General features: G+C 45.8%; 1 protein-coding gene and 1 long non-coding RNA gene across 5 annotated transcripts in view; one reads left to right on the top strand and one right to left on the bottom strand.

Annotated features, from left to right (window-relative positions):
• The window catches only part of LOC148683692 (uncharacterized), a 39,697-nt gene extending 17,819 nt beyond the window's left edge, over window positions 1–21,878 (top strand). The window contains exon 3 of the long non-coding RNA XR_015946909.1: window positions 19,095–21,878. This is a non-coding gene — a long non-coding RNA (uncharacterized LOC148683692). The remainder of the gene's footprint in view (window positions 1–19,094) is intronic.
• Window positions 6,537–23,280, bottom strand: part of PIGQ (phosphatidylinositol glycan anchor biosynthesis class Q) — a 37,458-nt gene continuing 20,714 nt past the window's right edge. For all 4 annotated transcript variants that reach the window (XM_060282874.2, XM_035132094.3, XM_035132093.3 and 1 more), the window contains exons 5-11: window positions 19,115–19,241; window positions 17,803–17,956; window positions 13,838–13,949; window positions 11,103–11,183; window positions 10,307–10,421; window positions 9,030–9,091; window positions 6,537–8,196 (exon numbers count right to left, since the gene is read on the bottom strand). In XM_060282874.2, coding sequence (XP_060138857.1) covers window positions 8,044–8,196; window positions 9,030–9,091; window positions 10,307–10,421; window positions 11,103–11,183; window positions 13,838–13,949; window positions 17,803–17,956; window positions 19,115–19,241 — 804 coding nt within the window. In that variant the 3' untranslated portion in view covers window positions 6,537–8,043. The remainder of the gene's footprint in view (window positions 8,197–9,029; window positions 9,092–10,306; window positions 10,422–11,102; window positions 11,184–13,837; window positions 13,950–17,802; window positions 17,957–19,114; window positions 19,242–23,280) is intronic.

Below are 23,280 nucleotides of genomic sequence, written 5' to 3'. Positions count from 1 at the left end.
CCCAAGCACAAGAACACTCTGCCCTCTCCCTCATCATTTCCCAACAACTGATAGTCAGGTGCCTCTGCCATGGCTAGTAGCTGCTGATAGCCTTCTCCTCCATGAATTTGTCTATCACTGTCTCCTGTGGAAGTAAGCTCCATACTTTAACTATGTGCTGCATGAAGAAGTGCTTTATTTTATCTGTCCTGAATTTCACAACATTCATTGGATATTCATGAGTTCTAGCATTATGAGAGAAAGTGACTGGCCAAAGCTCACCCAATGAGTTTCATGGCTGAGTAGGGAATTGAATCATGGTCTCCCAAATCCTAGTGCAACACTCTAACCACTACACAGGCTTTCAAAAGGGAGAATAATAAAATATAGGAACATAGGACGCTGCCTTATACCAAGTCAGACCACTGGTCTGTTTACCTCACTGTTTGGCAGCAGATCTCCTGGGTTTCAGGCAGGGGACGTAGCTCAGTCAGTATAGCAGGAGACTCTTAATCTCAAGGTTGTGGGTTCCTGCATTGCAGAGGGTTGCACTAGATGATCTTTGTGGTCCATTCTAACCCTACAATTCTACGATTCTATGATTCTCAACCCTACTTGGGAGATGCTGGGGATTGAACAGGGGACCTCTTGCATGCAAGGCAAATTAGGTGCTCTACCACTAAGCTACATTCCTTCCCCTTCACAGGAAGCAACTCATTCCTAAATGAAATAAAATTACCACCACCTTGGAGGCTGTCTGCCAAGCAACCACTTGGATGGGAAACCCCCCTGGGAAACCTCTGCATACTGCCCTGAGTTCCATGATGGAAGAAAGTTGGGAAACAGCTGATCAATAGAAGAAACAAACGTCTACCACTGTCCCCTTCATTATGGGGGATGACTTCTCACTTGAGGACTCTGACCCTTGAAGCAGGGATGGCGTTATGACGCAATCCTGACATCCAAGTAGGGCTCAGGCTGCACTATAGGAGAACAAGACTGTAATGCTGCTTCAGCAACAGATAGCTTTTGACTGAGCCTTATATAGGAGCAGAAGAACTATCTCAATGGTAATCTCCACTTTTCCTGAAAGGTGACTCAGAAGGAACAGTCCACTCTGGCATTATTTTTTTTACTCCAGTCGAGCAGAGTTGTGCTTGGGCTTCTGTGAAGGAGGCTTCTGAGTCAGAGGATGGCAATTTCACATCTTTAGTAGGAGGGGCACAGGTACTTGCTTCTTATGAACTTGCTTCTAAGACTGGACTGGGATGCTGTTCGTCTTTGGATCCAGTCCTCTAGTTCATTGCCCAAAGGGGAATCCGATCCCAGGGTTGAGACTGATAGGGAGCCCATGCCCTGCCAGCTGTTGCTGAAATTACAACTCTTGTTATCCCCAACCATTGGAAATGCTGGCTTGGGCTGATGGAATACAACAACATCTGGAGCACCATAGCTTCCTCACTGCCCACCGCCCTCCCGCCCGGGAGAACCACTGTAATAGTCCATAACAGTATGTGCCAATTCATCCAGGCATTTTTAGTAAGTAGGAGTCTTATCTCCCAATTGAGGACTTGACCTGATGAACTTAAAATCCTTTCCTGGCAAATCAAGGCAAGTATATCAAAAGCAAGGTGACTTATCTTTGGAGTGGAAGCCAGAAAAATCAGAGGGGATTTTCTGAATTAGAATATAGCTGGTTAGTATGGAGACTCTTTGATCTAATATTCTACATAGGGTAGCCCTCCCCATCCTGGTGCCCTCTGCTCCCTTTATGGCTGGGGCTGATGGGAGTTGGAATCCAAAGCATCCAGTTGCCACATGCTGTGACAAATCTGCTTGGTTGGTTGGCTTTTCAATTGTGTACTTTTAAGTTGCATTGGCCATCTTGTTCACTGAGTATCGCTTTATGACCTCAGCTTTAAAACAAATACAGACTCAAATGCTTTTCTAGCCCTTTGTATATATGAGTCACAATGAGAGTTTCCATTCAGGCCAATAGACTAGAGAAGTACTTTTGTAGAGTCATCCAACATTTGTAACCATAATCACCAGTCAAACATTTCTTTGGTTACTGGCATGGACATCTGCAACACTTAATAGTTTATTACTGAAAATGTGGAGCACTGGGGTTAGTTAGCCAAGGAACAGGTCACCTAAGACCTTCAGAATGTTCTCCATACATTGGAGAGGAACTCCATTGGCTCCTGGGCATCCACACTAAGTCTTAAGGCATCCTCAGAAACACCAACATGGCAGTAAATGTTTCAGATGTTGTTATGAGCACCTGGAATCCCCTTTTTTGAAATTTCTTACCAGATATGCCCATCTCGCTCTTTGTTTTCTCCTGTCATCACACTTCCCCCTCCATTCTACTTCTCCCTCTCCTGCCTCTCATTCGTATATATAAAAAATAAAAGGAAAATGGTGATGATGCTATTAGTGCCACCCATTTGTTCAGGCAATACCAACTTGTTAGCCTGATCCACCCAGTTGAAGACTATTGCTCAACATGAGGCTAAGGCCTCTTGTGCATGACTCATTTTTAAGTAGAAGCTCCTGCATTTCAGGTAGTTTTTCCCAGCCCTGCCTGCAAATGCTAGGGACTTCTTGCATGTGAAGCCCTGCCACTGAGCTATTGCCCTCCTGCAGTAGTAGATGGCAGGAGCAGTTATCTTGAAGATGGCCTGGGTGACATGTTACATTCTCCATTGTAAATGGATCAGGGTGTTTTCTGCTAAGAAGGTTTTCCATGTCAGATTCAGTTTGGTAAAGGCCTACAAAAGCTGCTCTTGAGACCCAGCAGAAATAAATGTTGGAAATCTTCATCTACACTTCCCCAATGCACATGCCAGCTGGCACACATACGCAAGACAAACAGAAAGCTCATGAGATCAGATGGTTTGCAACCCTGACTCACCAGATGGTTTAAGCAGTTTGAATCCAATCCAGACTGAAAGCAGCAGAAGCAGCATGGGGAAGGGGAAGAACGAGAGGCAGGTATAAATTCAGAGTCCTTTCTCATTCAGTGGACCGTACTGCATGATCTAATCCCTCTGTATTTCCAGTGATGAGGAAGATTAAATCATTTTGATGCTGCAGTGGATTTTCAAGATAAATAAAGCATGACACTGGCCCAGCAGTTTGCTATCTGAACAAGGAATTTCAAACTACTGCAGACCACTAATATTGCTTAATAATAATAATAATAATAATAATAATAATTTTATCATTTTCAGAAAAAAGTCTCAAAGAAACAATGTAAAGCCAAATATAAAAACAAGGATAGATGCTCATAGGAAGCTGCCTTATATTGAGTCAGACTCTTGGCCCATTTAGCTCAGAGTTTACACCAGAGGTTTTCAACCTTTTTGAGCCCATGGCTCCCTTGACCAACAACATTCTTTCTGCAGCACCCCTGTTGGGGCTCATGAGCCCAGCTATGTCACCCCTTGCCTGCAGAGCTGCCAGCCTCTCACCCTTTTCCAAAGATCCTCCCTTGTGGAGTGTTCCCTCAGCCTTCTCTCCCCTCTCCTTGGGAGTCCTCTGGGCAGCTGCAGCTGCTGCCCCTGGTCTCTGAGCTTCCCCCCTGCCCCAAAGAGAGGTGCCTCCTTACAATGCCCCACAGGGGCCTGGGAAGCTCCCCCTGGCCAGCCCCAGAGTTGCTGCAACTAACAGCCACACAAGCCTTTGGGAGGCAGAGATGCAAGAGGTCATCAGAGGAGGGAGGGAAGGAAAGAGGGACAGAGGCCAGTGTTGCCTGTGACAATCATTCACGGCACACTGGTTGAAAACCACTGATTTACACTAACTGGCAGCAGAGATGCACAGGATTGAGCCTGGAGCCTTCTGCATACAAAACAGACGCCCTGCCACTTTACCTTTTTTCCACTATCACTTTGGAACTGCAATCTTAGAGAACTAGCCCATCCGTTGGGAATCCAGAGTGGCATCAATTGGGGCAGCAAAGGATGGTGGTTGGGGGCCCCCCGTTTACGCTAGCAGTCTTGTGCCAGAATAGAAGTGGGCACACATGGGTGACACTATATCAAGGCTCATGCCTTTGGTTGGAGGACTGAGTCAAACAGTTGGACTGCATTAGAAGGCAAACCCCAGAAACCACAAGCAGAGTCTTTCTATGTAACTTGAGTAGGGAAATATTTCCTGCTGACAACATCGCATGGCGCTTGAGCAAGAGTAGTTGTAGTGGTGTATTTCTACTTACGGTAGGGATTCTAGACCATAATCATTGCTTAAGATGTGGTTTTGTTGCTTTTAAGTGTAGCACTAACATAGTTTTGCAAGAAAGGCTCAGATAAATCATTTTTATTGGCAGCAGTATCCTAACAGAGAAGTAAAGTCCTGTTTTGGCAATGCCAGGGCAGGGCAGGGCAGGAGTTCCCAGGCGTTCTCCAATGCTTGGCAGAAGACAACACAGGCACTGATACTGTGCAGACAGAGAAGATCAGGCTGCTCGTCTCCTTCTCAAGAATTCTAGAGTGCTGGCATCAGCAAGTTGAGTGCAGCAAGCCGAGTGCTTGCTCCATTCTGCCTGTGACCAGAGTGGGATTGGCAAACTGCCCCCCTCAGGCCAACAGCAATGCTCACACCACAGCAAGACACAGGAAAAAGCAGACACAAGAAAGCGGACATTCATGCGAACTCTCAGCAAATCAAGTAAAAGTGAGAGAGAAATTAGCACGATTTATGATCTCCATCCTGCAATGAGCATGGCAAGATGCACAACCGAAGAGATTTAATTTCCATAGAGATAGTTCTTCTGTACAGCATTGGAGTCTTGTTCAGAAACATGGAGTGTGTGACTTTATGACTGTGTTTCCAAGGCCCACTGTGCATACACAAGACCACATGCATACAGAACAGGGCTCTATGACTAGGCACAAGCGTCACAGCTAAAGGTTGTCTCTGTTATGGCTTAAGAATATACATAGTGGCTATGTGGCAACATCAAATCCAATGCACGTCTGTCAACGTAAGGCAGGGAAATACAAATAACGGCCTCTCTCCAATGGGAGTCCATATGGTGAAAGAGAGACATGGAGGTGTTGCATGGTGCACCCATGCTACTAAATGGGCCTCAAAGCACATCACATCAAATTGCAAGGAAGGGCAACACTGTGTATTTGGCTGTTGCTACACAAGGCTGGCAGCAAACCAAATGAGTCCAGAACCACAGCTAAGCAAGGGCCAGCCAGCTCCATGTTTGAAGGGGTCCCCTTAGTGCCCCACCCTTGGGAGTGTCTCGAGACCGGGGCCTGCTCCACTGGCCTTGCCAAAATCCCCTTAAGTCCCCACTCAGGGCATTGCTGTCGGCCTGAGGATGAAGTATGGCAGCACTGGCATGAATCGTGCCCTGGGTATGATGTCAATGTCTGTCCTGAGTAGAGAGTAATGTTAATGCTAAAGAGAGAGAGTGTGTCACACAGCTGGAGGCTAGTGGTTGTGCTATTAAGATTGGCAGGTACCACCTGCTATGAGGTATGGCGGAAACAGAGAAATGCCAATGGGTAGGAGGAAGACATGTTGGAAATCAAGGACTGGTGGTGAAATGAACATTAAAGCTTTGACTTAAAAAAAGGTTTAAAAAATCAGGAATGATCTTGGCCATCGTGGAGCCTTGAGAGGTACACCGATTATTGCTTTGTACTGTGGCACTTAGTAATGGCTCTTCATTTGAAACTTAATGGCAAGGCAGTGAGTACTTTGGGCCTTCATCTTATAGAAACACACTGTTCTAAAGCTGTTCAATAAGAATCTGCCCCAAGGACTTTCAACGGAGCTGACTTGAAAAGTGAAGTATGCTTCCAGTTCCTTGTCTAGGAATCATTTCCCTCACTTCAAGTTGCCTGAAATACAATAAAGTCCTGCTCCCAAATTAAGCAACAGATAAGAGGCTATCCTGCCTGCACTACCACCAGCTTCTATTAGAGTGCTCAAAGCAGATTTGCCTCCAATATAAATTCAATGTCCAATAAACTGTCTTAAAACATTTTAAAAAATCACCAAGTACATGGATCCATCATCTGCTTACTAATTGTTCTAAGCCTCACTAGGGCCAACTTATGTAATAGGGAGCTCAGAATGATCAAATACTAGATAATAAAGATCTTCTGTGGTTTCTGGTCTATGTTGTTTTTTACAAGCATGGCAAGTGTGTATTCTCTACTAAATATTTATATCAAAGTTTGGGGGCAGTCTACATTTGTCCTGGATACGCACAGGTCCTTGGACCCAGAAGATGGCAGAACGGGGGTGGGGTGGAACAGGGTGGGATGGGCTTATATGCATTCCGCCGACATGCAGGGGGCAGGGAATGGAACCCTTGTGCAAAATGGTCACTGCCTGTAATGACCACCCCCTTTTAATTGACATATCACAATATGCTTGTAGAAGTGCTGTGACAAGCTGAGTGGAGCTACTTTTGAAAACAACAACCATGCCATATAATCTATAAAAGAAAGCAAAAGTCTGGGATGAGTAAAACTAAATGTCATGACCCGGGAGCATATTTACATAATTTCCAATGCATTCCCCCCCCCCCAATTTTGCATAATCTGCTATGGGTTTCTAGTCACTTGCCAGGGGCAGGGGAGGCAAGGAACTCTGTAATTAACTATGGACTAGACTAGACACAATGTTTGTCATGTAGTTTGACATTGTATAGCTGATTCCTTTTCAACAAAGAGCTGGTGTGGGTGGGAAATGGATCAGGAGCATGCCAGGGAGAGCATGCCAGGGAGAACCCCTTGCCCTCCCTGCAGTCCCACAGAATTCCACCCACCTGCTATCTTCAATGGGAATACAGTGGTGCCTGGCTTAACGAATGCCCTGCTTAACGAAATTTCCGCTTAACGAAAGGATTTTTCGAGCGGAGGTTGCCTCGCTAGACGAATTCGTTTTATGAAAAATTCATCTAGCGAATCGCGGTTTCCCATAGGAATGCATTGAAATTCAATTAATGCGTTCCTATGGGCAAAAAAAAAATCCAAAAAAAATCCAATGCATTCCTATGGGATTCGCTAGACGAATTTTTCGTTATAAGAAAAGGCCCGTGGAACGAATTAAATTTGTCTAGCAAGGCACCACTGTAAAGCCCTATTAGCACCCATGAGAACTTTCTTCCCATTGCTAATAACAGATGTACATGGGCTCCATTCTAATCAAGATGGCAGAGGATTAAAGATGCCATGGTCCTGATTCAGCTTGTCCATCTCTCACATCCCACCATGGCAGGTATTTGTCAAAGAGAAATCAACCACATAAGCTACATGATACATTTCAGAGCTAGCTTGCCCATTAATTCATAATACCTTAAGAACAAAGTCCTCCTGGATGAGGACATGGCTCCAACCAGACCAGCGTCCTCCTGTCTCTGACAGTGGCTGGCCAAATACTTTTGGGAACCCTGCAAGCAGGATATAAAAACATTGGCTCTCCCCAGCTGCTTGTCCCCCAACAGGAATTGATTGGAGCTGGGCAGACTCTCCAGACCACTGGAGGTCTTATTGGGCCACCCCTTTGGCTCCCAAGCTTGTGACAGGTGTTGCCCATACATCTTTACCCACATCATCACAATCACATGGGCTAGACACTTGTATGTCAGGACTGGGGAGAAGTGAAGCTGAAATTATCAAGAAGTGGAATTGTGTGTCAGATACCACACACTGGGCTCCTGCAGAAATGGCAGCTTACCATAAGAAAACAAACGAACGAAAACAGATTTCCTCTCGGCTGTCACGTTAATTTGGCCACCTTATACTTCTAGGCTGGCAATTTCTAACTTAGGATTAGATAATGTTTCGTTGAATGGTGGTGGGGAGAAGGAATTCCCTCAATCCAGAGGAAAAGGGGAGCCCATTCCTGAAATGAATCCCTCCCTCCTTGGAAACTGACCGCCCAACACATTCTTGGCAAAATGAAGAATCCCTAGGGTACCACTCGGCAGCTGCTGTTTCCAAGGTGTCTTTCACCAGGAGTAACAGCCCTGCCTCTCCAATGTTCCTTTCTGGGCCTCAAGCATTTGCAGTCCACCTCAGTTGCTGCGAATCAGTCCTGCTTCTCTCCTTTATGCTTCCAAGGGTAGATCAGCTCACCAACAAGCAGCTTCTTGCACAAAGAGCCCCAGGAGTCCTTGGGGTAGCAGCTGTATGTTGGGAGCTTGTACAGCTGCACCACGCGGCCGTAGGTCAGAGGGTTTATCTGCCAGGAGAGAAGGAGCGAGAGGGACAGTTGCAGCAGCTGTACCTGGACAAGGCTGAGTCATGTGCACAGGGTAAGCGGTGTGGATGTGTGGATGTGTGCGTGCAACTCCTTTCCTGTGTAAAGAGTTGCTCCTCTCAAATTAAAGCTTCATGTCTGACCGTTTGGTGATCTATTTCACACCCTTGGAAACAGGAGCATAGAAGCTCAGCATAATGTGATATCACAACTGACATGAGAATACCGAAGAAATGGCACTCTAAGTGTTTTTTCTGACATGGCTGTTGTTGGAAGACAGAAATAGGAGAGTGGAGTTCTTAACAATCTTTAAGCCACTGGAAATGGCTAGAGCAGGCTTCCTCAAACTCGGCCCTCCAGATGTTTTTGGCCTACAACTCCCATGATTCCTAGCTAGCAGCACTAGTGGTCAGGGATGATGGGAATTGTAGTCTCAAAACATCTGAAGGGCCGAGTTTGAGGAAGCCTGGGCTAGAGGATTCATCATTTGAGGTGACAGCATAAGGCTATTCTATATTCACTGCAAGTCTCACACTACATGTTATAATAAGGGCTCTGGCCCTGATCCAGCAAGCCACTTAAACACAAGCTTAGCTCAGCATCTTAGGGGACTGAAGCCTGTTCATATTGGACAGGATCCAGAGTGCTGCAACTGATACCTTCCTTGCTGGGCTAAATGTTCTACAGAAAACTGAAGACTAGTCCTGTGCACAGAAGGGAAATTTGGGGAGCAGTTCAATAAGGAAGAGCAAAATGTTATTCTAAAAAGCAGGAAAAGTGCTAAGCACAGGCCATCAAGCAATGAAATGATTTACCTGCATTAGAAGTCGAAGAGGTTTCCCAGCTTCCTGCTCCAGGACTCTGAACTTCACACCAGCTGAAAATACACAAGAGTAGGTAATGGAAAGATACAGTCTGTATTGGCTGATTGGTTCAGTAGTCAACATGGTGCCCTCCTGATCTTGTTGGGACTTCAACGCCCATAATCCCTGACTATTGGCCAAGTTGGCTGGGGCTGATGGGAATTGGAGTCTAAGAAGATCGAGAGGGCATTATTTATTTATGGCTAGCATTTATATTCCACCTTTTCTCTAAGGAGCTCCAGGTGGTGCACATGGTTCTCCTCCTTATTTAATCCCCCCACAATCACCCTGTAAGGTAAGCTAAGATGAGAGGCAGTGACTGGCCCAAGGTCACCAACTGAGCTTTATGGCTAAGTGGGGACTTGAACCCTTGTATCTGGGGTCCTAGTCCAACACTCTAACCACTACACTACACAGGCTCTCATGGCTCCTCTTGCAGTAAGGATTCTCTAAAAGATGCAGGAGAAGCCAAGCTAGGAAGATCACAGAGAAAGGGGAATAAACTAGAGAAGAAGTCCAGTTTTTCCATTCACTTTGTTCAGGGTTCAAACAAGCTGGTGTTTGTTTAAATGCCCTTAGCATTTCTGAACTTCTTGCATGTACAGCATGATGGCACCATAGCTCAATGGCAGAGCACCAACTTTGCATATGGAAGGTCCCAAGTTCAATCCACTCTTGGCATCCCCAGCTAACAGGATCAGGAAGCAGGTGATGTGAAAGGCCCCCCTCTCCATTGGAAACTCTGGAAAGCTGCTGCCAGTCTAAGTAGACAATACTGAGTTAGATGGGCAAAGAGTCTGACCTGGTAGAAGGCAGATTCCCAAGAAACAGTCCACGGGGTTTTGGTGATATCCCTTCTGACCCTGTCAGTGTGACCCTACTGATGTATGTGGCAGGAACACCAGAAAACCACTGAATGCCCATAAGGTTTCTTAGCTGTTGGAGGTGATAGCATCTTGTTCGCAAAGCATAATGACAGGTGATAATTTGCCTGAACTCCCCACTAACAACCAGTTAAACACATAGCCTTCCCAGTACCATGCAAGCCTTATGCAAACCATTGTTACTGCAGCAGTGGTGAGTGTTTCTATGAAATTGAACCCTGCTTTAAAGTACATATGACCAGTCTTCAGACGCCTGTCACTTGCTTCTAAGCAAAAATTTCCAACCTCTCTCCCCGCTAATATGCAACTTCTGAAGTCTTGCCTTGACTACAGTATGGAGCTTACATGCAAGTCTGTAGGACCGGCAGAGACGGAGAATGACTGAATAAAAGGGCAGCGAGTTGACGAGGTCCACTAGCAGATGGATCAAGCCTTGTACAATCACAACCAGTAGACGGAGCTAGGAAGAAAAAGGGTTTTTTTTAGTTCAATCTACAGCAGTACCATCACTGGACAAATTTGCCAAACTTAGGTTTGTCAAATACTCTAATTGTTCATTCTGAAAGAAGAAGCTGCAAGCAGAGGCCATTTGTACTCATTGGGACTTCTGGGGCAGAAGGCAGGGAGACAAACAGCAGGTGGAGCCAGAGCCAAGGACAATTAATGGTATATTTGTCCCCCTCCTGCTCCTCCTCTTACAAGGGCAACGCTGAGACTAAGGAGGAGAAGGAGGAACTGATACTGGTAGATCCTAGACTGGCAGCAAGCAGACATCTAAGAAGGCAGGCAGGTGGAAGCTGGCTGAAGACAGCAACCACTGATTGCAACAATTGGCACAACTGTTTTAATTGAGTGCTACTCAGACACATTTTGAGGCAGGCCAGCATATCAATTGACCAATCATCCCAGACTCTTTTCTGGCTCCCAGGAGAAGGGGAAGGAAAGTCCTCTTTCCCCTCCCAGTCTTGCATCCTGTCATCGAGCCAAGTGCTGTTTGGACCATGCAAACCCAACTCCATTCCACTTCGGCCAGGAACTGTTCAGCCACCCTTCATAACTTTTGTATATCCCTTTGAGTGCATTCCTATTGAAAAGCAACCAATACATTTATAAGTAGCAACGAAATCACCAGCAAACTTACCAAGGTAAAGACCAAATAGTACAGTGCGGTTGTGGGCAGAAGAAACAGCAAGATTGTAAACAGCAAAGTACCAATGAATAGCTGGAGGAGGAAAAGGACACAAATCAATCATATAGTAGCTGAAGCCAGCTATAAAAAGAAATCTAAGTTATGAGTCAAGGCTGAAATACTCTGAGAGCAAAGAAGCCTTATCCTTCCTGTTTTCAGATACATTTCATTCTGGGCAACCTTCTGGGGGCCATATGCCAGTGGAGGGTAGGGCCATAGGCAAAAGCAGGCGGAGTGCGGAAAGGAAATTATACCTTTGTACTGCATAGAAGAATGTGTATCTTCTATACACATTCATACACCATCCAGGGAAATGAGAGGCATTATCAGAACTCAAAGACACACTTCAGCCAGTGAAAATGTTTGCAGGTTTAGAGTATGAAGTCAGGAATATCTGCAGGTGACAGGTAGGTAGCCGTGTTGGTCTGGGTCGAAGTAAAATAAAAATAAAAAAATTCCTTCAGTAGCACCTTAAAGACCAACTGAAGGAATTTTTTTATTTTTATTTTACATCTGCAGGTGAGGCAGTGATGTGCTGGACCAGGCATCCCCAAACTGTGGCCCTCCAGATGTTTTGGCCTACAACTCCCATGATCCCTAGCTAACAGGACCAGTGGTTGGGGAAGGTGGGAATTGTAGTCCAAAACATCTGGAGGGCCGATGTTTAGGGATGCCTGTGCTGGACTTACCTTGGTAATGGACTGGATGAGAGCCAATAAACTGAAGCTCAATCCAGATAAGTCTGAGGCACTGTTAGTGGGTGGTTCCCTAGACCAGATGGCTAGGAGGTTGCCAGCTCTAAGGTATGCAGTTTGGGGATACTTCTAGATTCTTTGCTGTTGCTTGAGGCTCAGGTGGCCTTGGTGGAATGGAGTGCCTTCCGTCAGTTTTGGCTGGTGGCTCACCTGTGCCCCTATCTGGACAGGCATATCCTAACTGCTGTTGTCTGTGCTCTAGTACCCTCTAGGTTGGATTACTGCAATGCTAGGGCTGCCTCTGAAGATGGTTCACAAACTTCAGCTAGTACAGAATTTGGCAGCCAGATTGCTCACTGAGGCAAGATGGTTTGACCATATTACATGAATCCTCAGGACTGCAATACGGATATATGGATATATGGACCTATCCGGAGCCTGCAATCATAATCCGATGCCCTTCTTCACATGCCTCCTCCACGAGAGGTTCGAAGAGTGGCAGCATGAGAATGGGTCTTTTCTGCAGTGGCTTCCCCATCTGTGGAATGTTCTCCCCAGGAAGGTTCAGCTGGCACCTTCATTATACACCTTTAGGTGCCAGGCAAAAACATTCTTCTTCAACTAGGCCTTGGGCTGATTGACATTCAATGCCCTTTCACATGTGTTGTGGGAGGGGGAAATACTGGTTTGTTTTTTGTCTCACTTTTATTATGTATTTTGTGTTTTTTATACTGTAATCTTATGTTGTGTACCGCCCTGAGATCTATGGATGAAGGGTGGCAGACAAATAATGATAATGTTAATGATAACAATACACTTGGAGGGTGTGAAGCAGGGCCAGCAGGGCCTGGGGCTGGGCAGGGAATGTGTGGTCCTGGGGCCAGACAGAGAGGCTTCGAAGGGCACATTCAGCCCCTGAACCTGATGTTCCTGAACTCTGATATAAAAGATCATCAGTTGATGAGAACAAGAACAAGCACTCCCCTTGCCACCCACACCCCAGGAAGGACTGAACAGCAGTGACCTCCTTGGCCAACTCTACACTGAGAAGAACCTGACAGCCCTCAAACAAAATTCAGCAGTACGCTCTGCTTAAGCAGCTCTCCAAAGCTCAGAGAGACAACAGAAGAAGCTGGAAGGAATATTTGCATCTCGCAATCCCCACCCCCAGGGCCAGCAATCTCTTGTCTCCTGGCAGACAAAGGAATAAAACAGTGGTAAGGAAGTTCAGCCCTAGCTTCCTCACTTTCCCCTCTTTGTTTGAAAGCAGGGTGGGGGATTGCAGGGACCCAGCCTCCACACTGGTCATGCTGTTACCTTGACATTTTGTAAAAGGTAAGAAGCAGATAGAGCCACCCCCCCACCCCACTTCAAAACATTATCCACATCCTGATGGGAATGTGTGGGCCCAACTCCATCTGATGTGAATTAAATGGAGCCTTTTAATAGAAACACAAAGCAGCAGGTAACTATGGCAACACTGTAGGGTATGGTTGTAATTATTTGGTGTCTTTTACTCAAATTGCTTCCCCCCCTCCCCACCCGCCCTTATCACTCCAGCGCTCTGACTTGTATGGCACCAGGCATCTGCCAAAGGAGTCTCTCAGGGATTAGGCCCCCTTCGGCTATAATTGCCTGAGAGCCAGGCAGAAAATTGGCCAGCGGAGAACAGTGAGATTCAGGGTTGAGTGATAAACACGGGGGCTGTGCCTGGCCATTGTATGGGCAAAGATGAAGGTTGGGTCTGAATGTTCCTGATATGCACCAGCATCCACGGTGTTCAGAAACATGCACAAAAGGTTGAATTGCAGCATGTTCTGCCAATACACCTACAGATGCACAGCCAGTGACAAATAGCAAGCCATTGGAAATAATGCCAAATTAAGCCCTTTGCATATGCACCACGGGGGAGGGGAGGGGGTGAGTGTGCACATGCAAAGCCACATGGAAACACAGAACTACCTCCCTCCCAGACACCCTGAAAACCTTCACCTGGTCCAAGTCGTAGGAGCAGGAGTCGACTCGTTGCCTCAAGACGTTCCACTTCTTCCCACGGAACAAGCGCCACAGTGACGACAAGCCATAGATTTTGAGGCAGTAGAGCCTGGGTCCAGATAGGGGGAAAGGACAAAATTGTGACTGACAGAAAATACCTCCATCCACCCTCAAAATACCCCTAGGGGCTCTTGCTTCAATAGGGATCTCCTCAGCCAGCTGTCTAACCATGAGGTTCATTCCTTCTTGTGAACCACCCTGAGATCTTTGGGTGAAAGGCAGTATATAAATTTAATAAATACATAAAATTCAAATGGCAGCTTTCTCTGTCCCTGGCTGGGCACTCCACTGCACATTTGGCAAGGTAGGATGTTTAATGGAGAAAGCCAGGTCTCTTTCTCCACCAGCTCATGTAAGGTGATAGTGAAGCCCAAAGGCAGAGAGGTTGGGGCAGGGGACCAAACACAGCCTTTCAGGCCTCGCTATCCAGCCCTCACCAACCATGTTCTACGCCTTCCTTGAATGCTTCTACCTGGCTGGAATGAGTGTCATAATGCTTTTTGCTCGCCCAAACGGAGAGCTGAGCATGTGTGCAAACCTCTGACTTTGGTGTGGCTGGAAACGTTGCCCACTGCATGACATGCCCTGTTCACCTTATGACATGCAGCCCCTGGAAGGTTGCCTACAAGTGAATTCTAGAAAAGGATCTCAGCTCTTGCCATAAACAAGTATTCTGCATCAACCAAACATGTACCCTAGAACCCATCTTGGAATGCTCAGAAGTTGAGGGGGTATGGGGATGTTTCAATAGGCCAGTGGTCCCTGTGCAAAAATTTTTCTGAAGACTGAAGTTTGAAAACTTAGTAGGCTTCAGAACAGGAACACGGGGAGCTGCTTCACACTGAGTCAAACCACTGATCCATCAAGTTCACTGTCTATAATGACTGCCCGCAGCTCCTGGGGATTCGAAAACAGAAGCTTTCCCCAGCCCTGCGGGAAGGTGCTGCCAGGGGCAGAACCTGGAACTTTCTGCAGGCAAAGTAGATGCTCTACCACTGATCTATAGTCCTACCCCCTTTCAGAACCAAAATTGCTTTCTGAAATTAATGAACAGATACATCCATCTTTCTCATTTTTCCTCTTCTTCCCTCATCTTTCTTTGCCCTACAATTTACTTCTCTCTCTCCTGCCTCTGATTTTCTAAAAAAGAAGAAAGGAAGGAAGGAAATGAAGCAAGGAAAGGAGGGAGGGAGGGAGGGAGGGAGGGAGGGAGGGAGGGAGGGAGGGAGGGAGGGAGGGAGGAAGGAAGGAAGGAAGGAAGGAAGGAAGGAAGGAAGGAAGGAAGGAAGGAAGGATGGATGGTGATGATGCTACTGGTACCACCCATTTTAAGCCAGGACATGAGCAATTTATAGGCCTGGCTCACCCAACTGAAGACTTTTGCTGTATACGAGGCCCAGGCCTCCTGTGCATGACTGTTTTTAAAGCATCCACTTCCCACTCCTTATAAGCCATCAGGATGGATCTCTGGCATCCAAGTTCACCTGGTGAGTTGCTAATTGGGTTCTGGGAATGAACCACCGAAAAGCCTCCTCCTTGGTGGAAGCAGTTTTGCAAGCAGGGCAGTCTCGAGCAGGTCCGGCGCCCTGGCACACCGCACCACCGGGGGTCTACCTAGAGCCGGCCCTGTTTGCAAGTAAAACTTCTGGCCACCCAGCCCAAGGCTCCTCTTGCACCAAATGCTCTCTGCAGCTCTAACAACCTTATACTCCCAGTCTCCCGCAGCCCAACAAGAAAACGCTGCCCTTTTATTCCCCAGCATGGTATCCTTATGAGAACTTGCTTTGTTTCCCTGGGCTTCTTTTCTCCAATTGTCCTCCTTGTCTTTGGATACAAAAGATGCAGCAGAGAACATTTTGTTTGGAAAGGCTATGGTGAAAGTAACCCTGACGTATTGGGTATGAAATGTGATATGCACTATGCATACACATTCTCCCCATTTCCCCCCCTGTTTGCGACAGTAAAGAGTGTAGCACCCTCTGGTGGGCCAGACAAGTGCAGAAGGCTAGGATAAAACATATTTTACCTGGGACCCTTGAAAGATGCTACTAGTCAGAGGAGACACTACTTGCCTAGATGAACTCTGAAAAAGTTTGCTTTGTATGTTCTCTTCTAGCCCCCCCACTGTGAAAGGTGACACAACATGCTGACTATCCCACAGATATTCTTTGGTGCATAGTTCTTAACCAGTGGGTTACCAGTGCCCCCCCAGACGCTGTTAGACTCCAGCTCCCATCAGCCCCAGCCAGGATGATGGAAACTAGTTCAGCAACCTTTGGAGAAGCACAGAGTCCCCCAACCCTGCTTTATAATAACTAAATTACTTGGGTATCATTGAGACTTCATAGCTCACACTCTCCAGAGTTCAGATAACACCAACACCTGATACATTGTACAAGATGTTTTACAATCTTTGGCCTAGTTCAGATACACAACAATCCTGATTCAATGAGCCATGATTTGTGGGACTAGGAAAACACACTTTTCTGTGACCTTTGTATTAGGAAACTGCGGCTTGAGTGATCCTTACAAACTAGGATAACAAACTATGGTCCGATAATCTGGTTTTCAGGAATCACACCTCATTTTCCTGGCTTGCATGTACATGTAAACTGTGATTTAAGAACCCAGCAAGTGCTGAATTAAGATTAGCAATAGAAGGGAGGAAATGCATGGACACATGTTCATTCCTGATCTGACAAACCATGTTTTGTTGGATGGGACCATTATGTCTGAATCAGGCCAATATCTGGTTCATATTTTTCAGAGTTCAGTGATAATCTGTCTCCACATTGCAAAGTTGGAGAAGCTACCTGCCCAAAGGCCTCTCAGTGATCTCATGAATAGTGAGATATAATCTCAGACCTTACATGCTGATGAGTATTAAGAGAGTGCTTAGGTATTTGCAGGAAACCAAAGAGTATTGTTTGGAGATGTCAGCGCAAGGTGAGCCACAAATCACTTGTTTTGCAGATGCTGATTGGGCCAATCAGGAGGACAGGAAGTCAGTGACTGGTTTGGTAGTGAAGTTTGGAAATGCCCTGATTGGTTGGCGGTCGCGCAGGCAAAGCCTAATAGCTATGTCTTCCATGGAAGCTGAATTCTGTGCGTTGTCTGCGACATGCACTGAGTTGGAGTACTACAGATGTTTGGTCCAGGAAATCTGGGGTGATTGTAGCCAGCCCTGGCAGAGTCTGGACAGTTCAAGGCCAGAACCAAACACTTAGACATCCGCTTCCGAAACGTATGTCAGAGCATACAGGTAGGCTTGGTAAAGTTGAGGTATTGTCCAAGCCAAAAGAACATAGCAGATGGGTTCACAAAACCCTTGAGTTTCCAACGACATGGGGAATTCTGTGAAGGGTTGGTTTTGGGGTAAGTTTGGATATCCGCTATCCCCAGTGTTCAGGTGAGAGGGGGTGTGAGGAGTAACAAGTAACCAAGGGGTTAACTGTGTACTGTGCACCTGACCACTGAGGAAGATATCATGTTACAGAATGTACTGGAAGCATTTCTTTGTGTAACAGTTGGTTTCGATTCTGCCTGGGAGACGGTCGCAAAATGTCTGCGAGCTCACCAGGTCGTTTATTGTTTTCTCTGTAAAATAAACTTCAGTAGTTATTAGAACACCTCGGACTCTGTGTGTTCTTAAGAGGTTTTTTATCCAACGGCTATACAAGCTACCGCTGTGCGTGAGAAGAGAAAAGAAGAAATCTGCTATATTTTACTGCCAAGCCCGGGTCTACGGAGCAGAGACGCTAGTGAAAGCGTGCCGGGCGGCATTTAGTGGCTCCTAATTGAGTCATAAATAACTCAAAGGAGTCCTATATTTGTCACATGAGTTCACAGTGGTTCTTAGCACATGGGCATATGCCTAGCTGCAGCAGATAAACTCCACCCACCTGGCTCCATAGACATAAAAACAGTAGATGTGAAAGGTCATGAGTGCAATGATATCGGAGACGATAGAAAGGGCCACTGTCAGGCCTAGACAGGCTGATAAGCCAACATGCCAGAGGATCATCTCAATGAAAGGAGACATCAGATGGATATAACCTGAAAGAAAGAAAAGGAAAGAGCAACACTGAAAAAAAATCACTTCTGTTCATTGAGAGACTTCTGAAACACAGAAAGAAACCAATATAGCATCAAAATATTCCCCACTACTACCATCTTCCTCAAAAGGCTAAGGACAAAACCCAAACCTCTCATATACTCTCGTCTCCAAGGGGTGACCCCTTAAGGCAATCTTCCCCAACCAGGTGCTCTCCAGATGTTTGTGGGCTCCAGCTCTCCTATCAATCCTGACCAATAGCCATGATGGCTAGGCTATTGGTCCAAGACATCTGGAGGACACTGGGTTGTGAAAGATTGCCATAGAGGTTTGCATGGGTCTTAATATGTTCATTCAAATCACAAATCCCAGTAAGCACACGTTACCCTTTTGCCTGATTCTCATGGCAGGTGCATTTCAGCCTGTCAACATAAAGGAAGTAGAGTGGTGCATAGTTGATGAACAGCATCCCTGCAACTGATTTAGTTAAGCACAGGAACAAGGATGGAGCAGATTTGGCTTAAATCTTGAGTGGCTCACTTCCAAATTCACTCTGTCCTCCAGACCAGTGTTTCTCAACCAGTGTGCCTCCAGATGTTTTGGGACTACAACTCCCATCATTCCTGACCACTGGTCTTGCTAGCTAGGGATGATGGGAGTTGTAGTCCCAAAACATCTGGAGGCACACTGGTTGAGAAACACTGCTCCAGACAATATTCCACGGACTATAAGCACATTTGGCCACAAAAGCTGACCTCCTTGTGGATGGACAGGCTCTATTTTAGTCTTTGCCATTCCAGTCCCCTCCTGATACATTGGACTACAACTTCTGCATGATTTGCCTTGTATCTTGGGTCCTTCAAATGCTACCAGAGCATGGCAATTTTGCTGGCATCACTAGTTAATTTGGGGAAACCTACTTCTCCAAAAGATCTGTCTTTCTGCAATAAGGAAAGTGATGAGGAAATGCAGTCGAAACAGTCTGACAATACTTGCTCCGATGCAAAGTCATTTGCAAACAAATCAGGAAGAACGCTAAAAAAGCAGGTCACCTAGATATGACCTTACTTTAAAAGTGAAAGTAAAATCCTTTACATTTGGAAAAGTTCACAAAATTCTTTCTCTTGTTTTAAATCACAGGTAAAAGCAGGTGCACTTACTAATCCAAAGGTGAATGTGATAAAGGAAGAACCGCCCCAACACTTGGTCCAAAGCTCTGTTCATTTTCAAACCAGCTGGCACACCCATCAGCCACTGCAGAAGGTCCTGGAGCTGCTGGGCCACATGCTACCATAAAAGGATAAAACAGCTGGGGTTAGCAGAAAGCTGTTCTGTTGTGTGTGCAAAGTGCTCCCCGCAAAAAGATGAGATCATCTGAAAGATTCTGTTACTCTTTCCTTTGTGGAAGGAAAAATAATGTTTTCATGGTTGTACTGGAAACATTCAGCTTGTTTGGAGTACACAGTGAAATTTGTTGGTGGGAATGGATTTTATTTTTCCGTGTTGTGGAGGGAAAAAGTTGTTTGATGGTATAAAATGAAGACCACGTTTCCAGAAACTGGATCACCGGTTGGCGAGTCAGCAAAACATTCAGCAGCAGAGGAGAGCATATGGTCTTCAGAAAAAGAACATTGTACAGTAAAGAACATCTTAGGAAGAGCTACGTGTGCAAATTAAGGGAAAACAGAATGGATACTTGGATAAAGTCCATCAACATCAGTGGGCTTAAGAACACACCATTCAGTAGACTTGCAAAAGAGAGGGAAGGAGGGAAGTTACCACCATGGGAATGAAGGCCAGAGGGGACATGAAAGGGGCAATAGAAATAATTTATCAGGGCCTGACACATTTCAAATGGTAGGAGTTTTACAAGAGAACACAAGAAGAGCCCCTGCTACATTAGACCAAAGGCCAACATAGGCCAACATTCTGTTCTCACAGTAGCCAACCAGATGCCTATGGGAAGCCCACAAGCAGGACACACGTGCAAGAGATCTCTCCTGCTTGTGATCCCAAGCAACTGGCATTCAGAAGCATATGATCTCCCATATTGGAGTTAATATAGCCATAATGACTAGGAGCCATTGAGAGCATTCTCTTTAGTGAATTTGTTGAATCCTCTTTTAAAGCTTTCCATGTTGGTGGCCATCCCTACATCTTCACATAGCAAATCTCATAATTTAACTATGCATGGGGTCAAGAAGCATTTCTTTTTGCTTTAGCTGACTTCTGAATGAAATTCAAGAAGAGAACAGACAATCGTGCATGCTATCTGACCTTTGAGGTATCATATTTCTTTCATCCTCAGCCTTGCAAATAGCCACATGCCTGGTTGCCTTTAGTTGGTTAAAATGACCTCCACACAACCGGGCAGGATTCCCCCCACCCCCAGTATTTGGTTTTCTATCCCCCCCCCCCCATAATGACTAACACAAGGAAGTGTAGTAACATGTATGAGGAATAAATACTTATTGTGGGCTTATTTCCAAGGCTGATAAATAAGACAATATATTGAACATGCCACACACACACACACACACACACACACACACACACACACACACACATTTGCCTTTTCTCAAGTGTACCTGATAAGACAGAGTCTCTTAAGATTCTTTGAAAATGCAAGGAAGACAACCTTTAGAAATCTCCTACCCTTTAGAGACAAGCACATTGTTTTACTTAAAGCAAATGTTCTATTTACAGTAAAGTACGGCTCATGCCTAAAGACATACTCCCAAGATAAGTAGTTCTGCTCTACTTATCAGCTGACCTAGAGACATTTATGAAGGGTATTCTGCAATTAATCTGGAGCCTCAATAGTGGCAGTTCAGGATTCTTTCCTCCATTAAATATTTCATTGTCTTTAAAACCTTCATCTGAAGCATCAGTGATGGATACAGCGAAGATGGATTTTTGTTTAAGTAGCAAGAACAATTATCCTGGGATGGGCTTAGCAGCCAAGTTTTATGTTTACACTGAAGGCCACTTGCTACGCTACCCTTTGTGTTTCCAGAAGTGGCTAACAAGTCATTGCCATCAGCCCTTCGACTGCTCAGCCCCTCTGGGTTTTGATGCTGCTTGAGTGGAGCTAGCTGGCAATACTTTACTGGAGTGGATCATCACATCTGAGGTGTCTGGGATGGAGGTGGGTATACAGCACCCATGTCTTCTTTACAACTTATGACCTTCACACAGCACAAAGTTAAATTGTGACGTTCACTGTTACAATAAGAATATTGTAGGCCACAGACTTGGACTACAAGTTGCTAGGAATTTCAGGTGGAGAGAGTGTCTCTCGTGAGCTTCCCATAATGGATTTCTGGTTGGCCACCATGATGCTAAACTAGATGGGCTGCTGTCCTGATCCAGCCTCATAATGCTTCCTGGGGAAGGAAAATCACATCTGTGCCTCCTGCTATCCCCACATTGCACTACCACGTTGAAGCGACATTGGATCTGCTATTCAGATTCTCCAACCCACTCCTCTGACATGCAGCCTTGGTAGCACACTATTCTTCCAAACACCGTCCACAATATTCTAGTGCCACCCTGGTATTGCCCACTGTAAAGTTCAACAAGGGAAGAATCTGTGTCCTTCTGGCCACGAGACGGAAATGGCAGGAAGAGAATGGCAAAATGGCATGGAAAACTCATGTATACTGAAAGAAAAGAAGAGACAAGCACAGGAAATCCTTTCAAGGTATTTAGTACTCAGGAGCACTCCTGTGCTGATGCTGTCAAGTGGCACAGCTGTTGTGAAGGCAGCAGAAAGCTGATGGCGTTGGTGGAGAAGAGCCTGGTATAGGGTCTAGTGACAGGAGAGACTGAATGCTGCCAGTGGGAATGACTGAAGGCCAAGGAGCCTGGGAGGGCTGGATTTCGTGTTCTGATTCAAAATAAATGAACCGAGTATTTGGCTTCAGATCTCTAGTTTCTATGATTTATGAACTTGAGGTTATCTCCATGTTTGCCACACAGCATTTGGCATTCAAGATTCAGCCACAGGCTAGAGCAGTTTTCATTAATAACCAGACTGACTGTGCCATCTCCCTCGGTTTCGCTCCCATCTGAGGCCTGGCTGGCTGGGATCCAGGGCTGATCTGTGCCACCGCTGACTTCCACTGACTTGCTGTTCCAAAGGGAAGTGCAAGACACTTTAGAAACAGATCTCATTTAATATTTAGAGCATCCACCGGAATTAAAGATTTAAACATCCGAGATAGAGGAAAGCTCTTTTGTGGCACGGCACGTGTTTGAATCTCTTGGTGCCTGCAGCTTTGCATGTCTGGCCACAGGATTGGAGATCCATAAAACTGTGGTTTGCAACTTAGCCTAGTATGAAACCCACAGTGCTTAACCATTTTGGAAAGGATCAGGGGTGGGGAACCCACAGCCTGAAATAGACGGTTTCTTTAGCTGCAGTCATTCATACCGTATTAAGCATCCCTAACAATGAAAGGATTCAGGGCTGGTCTGAAAAAATGCTGGGGCCTGGGTTGGAATATCTCATAGAATCATAGAATCATAGAGTTGGAAGAGACCACAAGGGCCATCCAGTCCAACCCCCTGCCAAGCAGGAAACACCATCAAAGCATTCCTGACAGATGGCTGTCAAGCCTCTGCTTAAAGACCTCCAAAGAAGGAGACTCCACCACACTCCTTGGCAGCAAATTCCACTGCCGAACAGCTCTTACTGTCAGGAAGTTCTTCCTAATGTTTAGGTGGAATTTTATTTCTTGTAGTTTGAATCCGTTGCTCCGTGTCCGCTTCTCTGGAGCAGCAGAAAACAACCTTTCTCCCTCCTCTATATGACATCCTTTTATATATTTGAACATGGTTATCATATCACCCCTTAACCTTCTCTTCTCCAGGCTAAACATACCCAGCTCCCTAAGCCGTTCCTCATAAGGCATCGTTTCCAGGCCTTTGACCATTTTGGTTGCCCTCTTCTGGACATGTTCCAGCTTATCAGTATCCTTCTTGAACTGTGGTGCCCAGAACTGGACACAGTACTCCAGGTGAGGTCTGACCAGAGCAGAATACAGTGGTACTATTACTTCCCTTGATCTAGATGCTATACTCCTATTGATGCAGCCCAGAATTGCATTGGCTTTTTTAGCTCAAAAGTATCTTCTTACCCACTGACTAACAAGGGGCACAACAAAGGGCACAACTCTCACCAGAAATCCAACAAGTATGGCCAATGGCTGGGAACGATGGGGATTGTGGTTCAGCAACATCTAGAGGGCCAAAGGTCCCAGACACCTGCACTAGAAGGTCTGTCCGCACAAGCTCCATTGAAATGTACATGGGGGCTGTAATT

Source organism: Zootoca vivipara, chromosome 13, assembly GCF_965207765.1.
Source record: "Zootoca vivipara chromosome 13, rZooViv2.hap1.1, whole genome shotgun sequence".
Classification (NCBI taxonomy): Eukaryota; Metazoa; Chordata; class Lepidosauria; order Squamata; family Lacertidae; genus Zootoca; species Zootoca vivipara.
The sequence above is the reverse complement of the archived record's forward strand: the minus strand, read 5'-3'. Positions and strand labels throughout refer to the sequence as shown.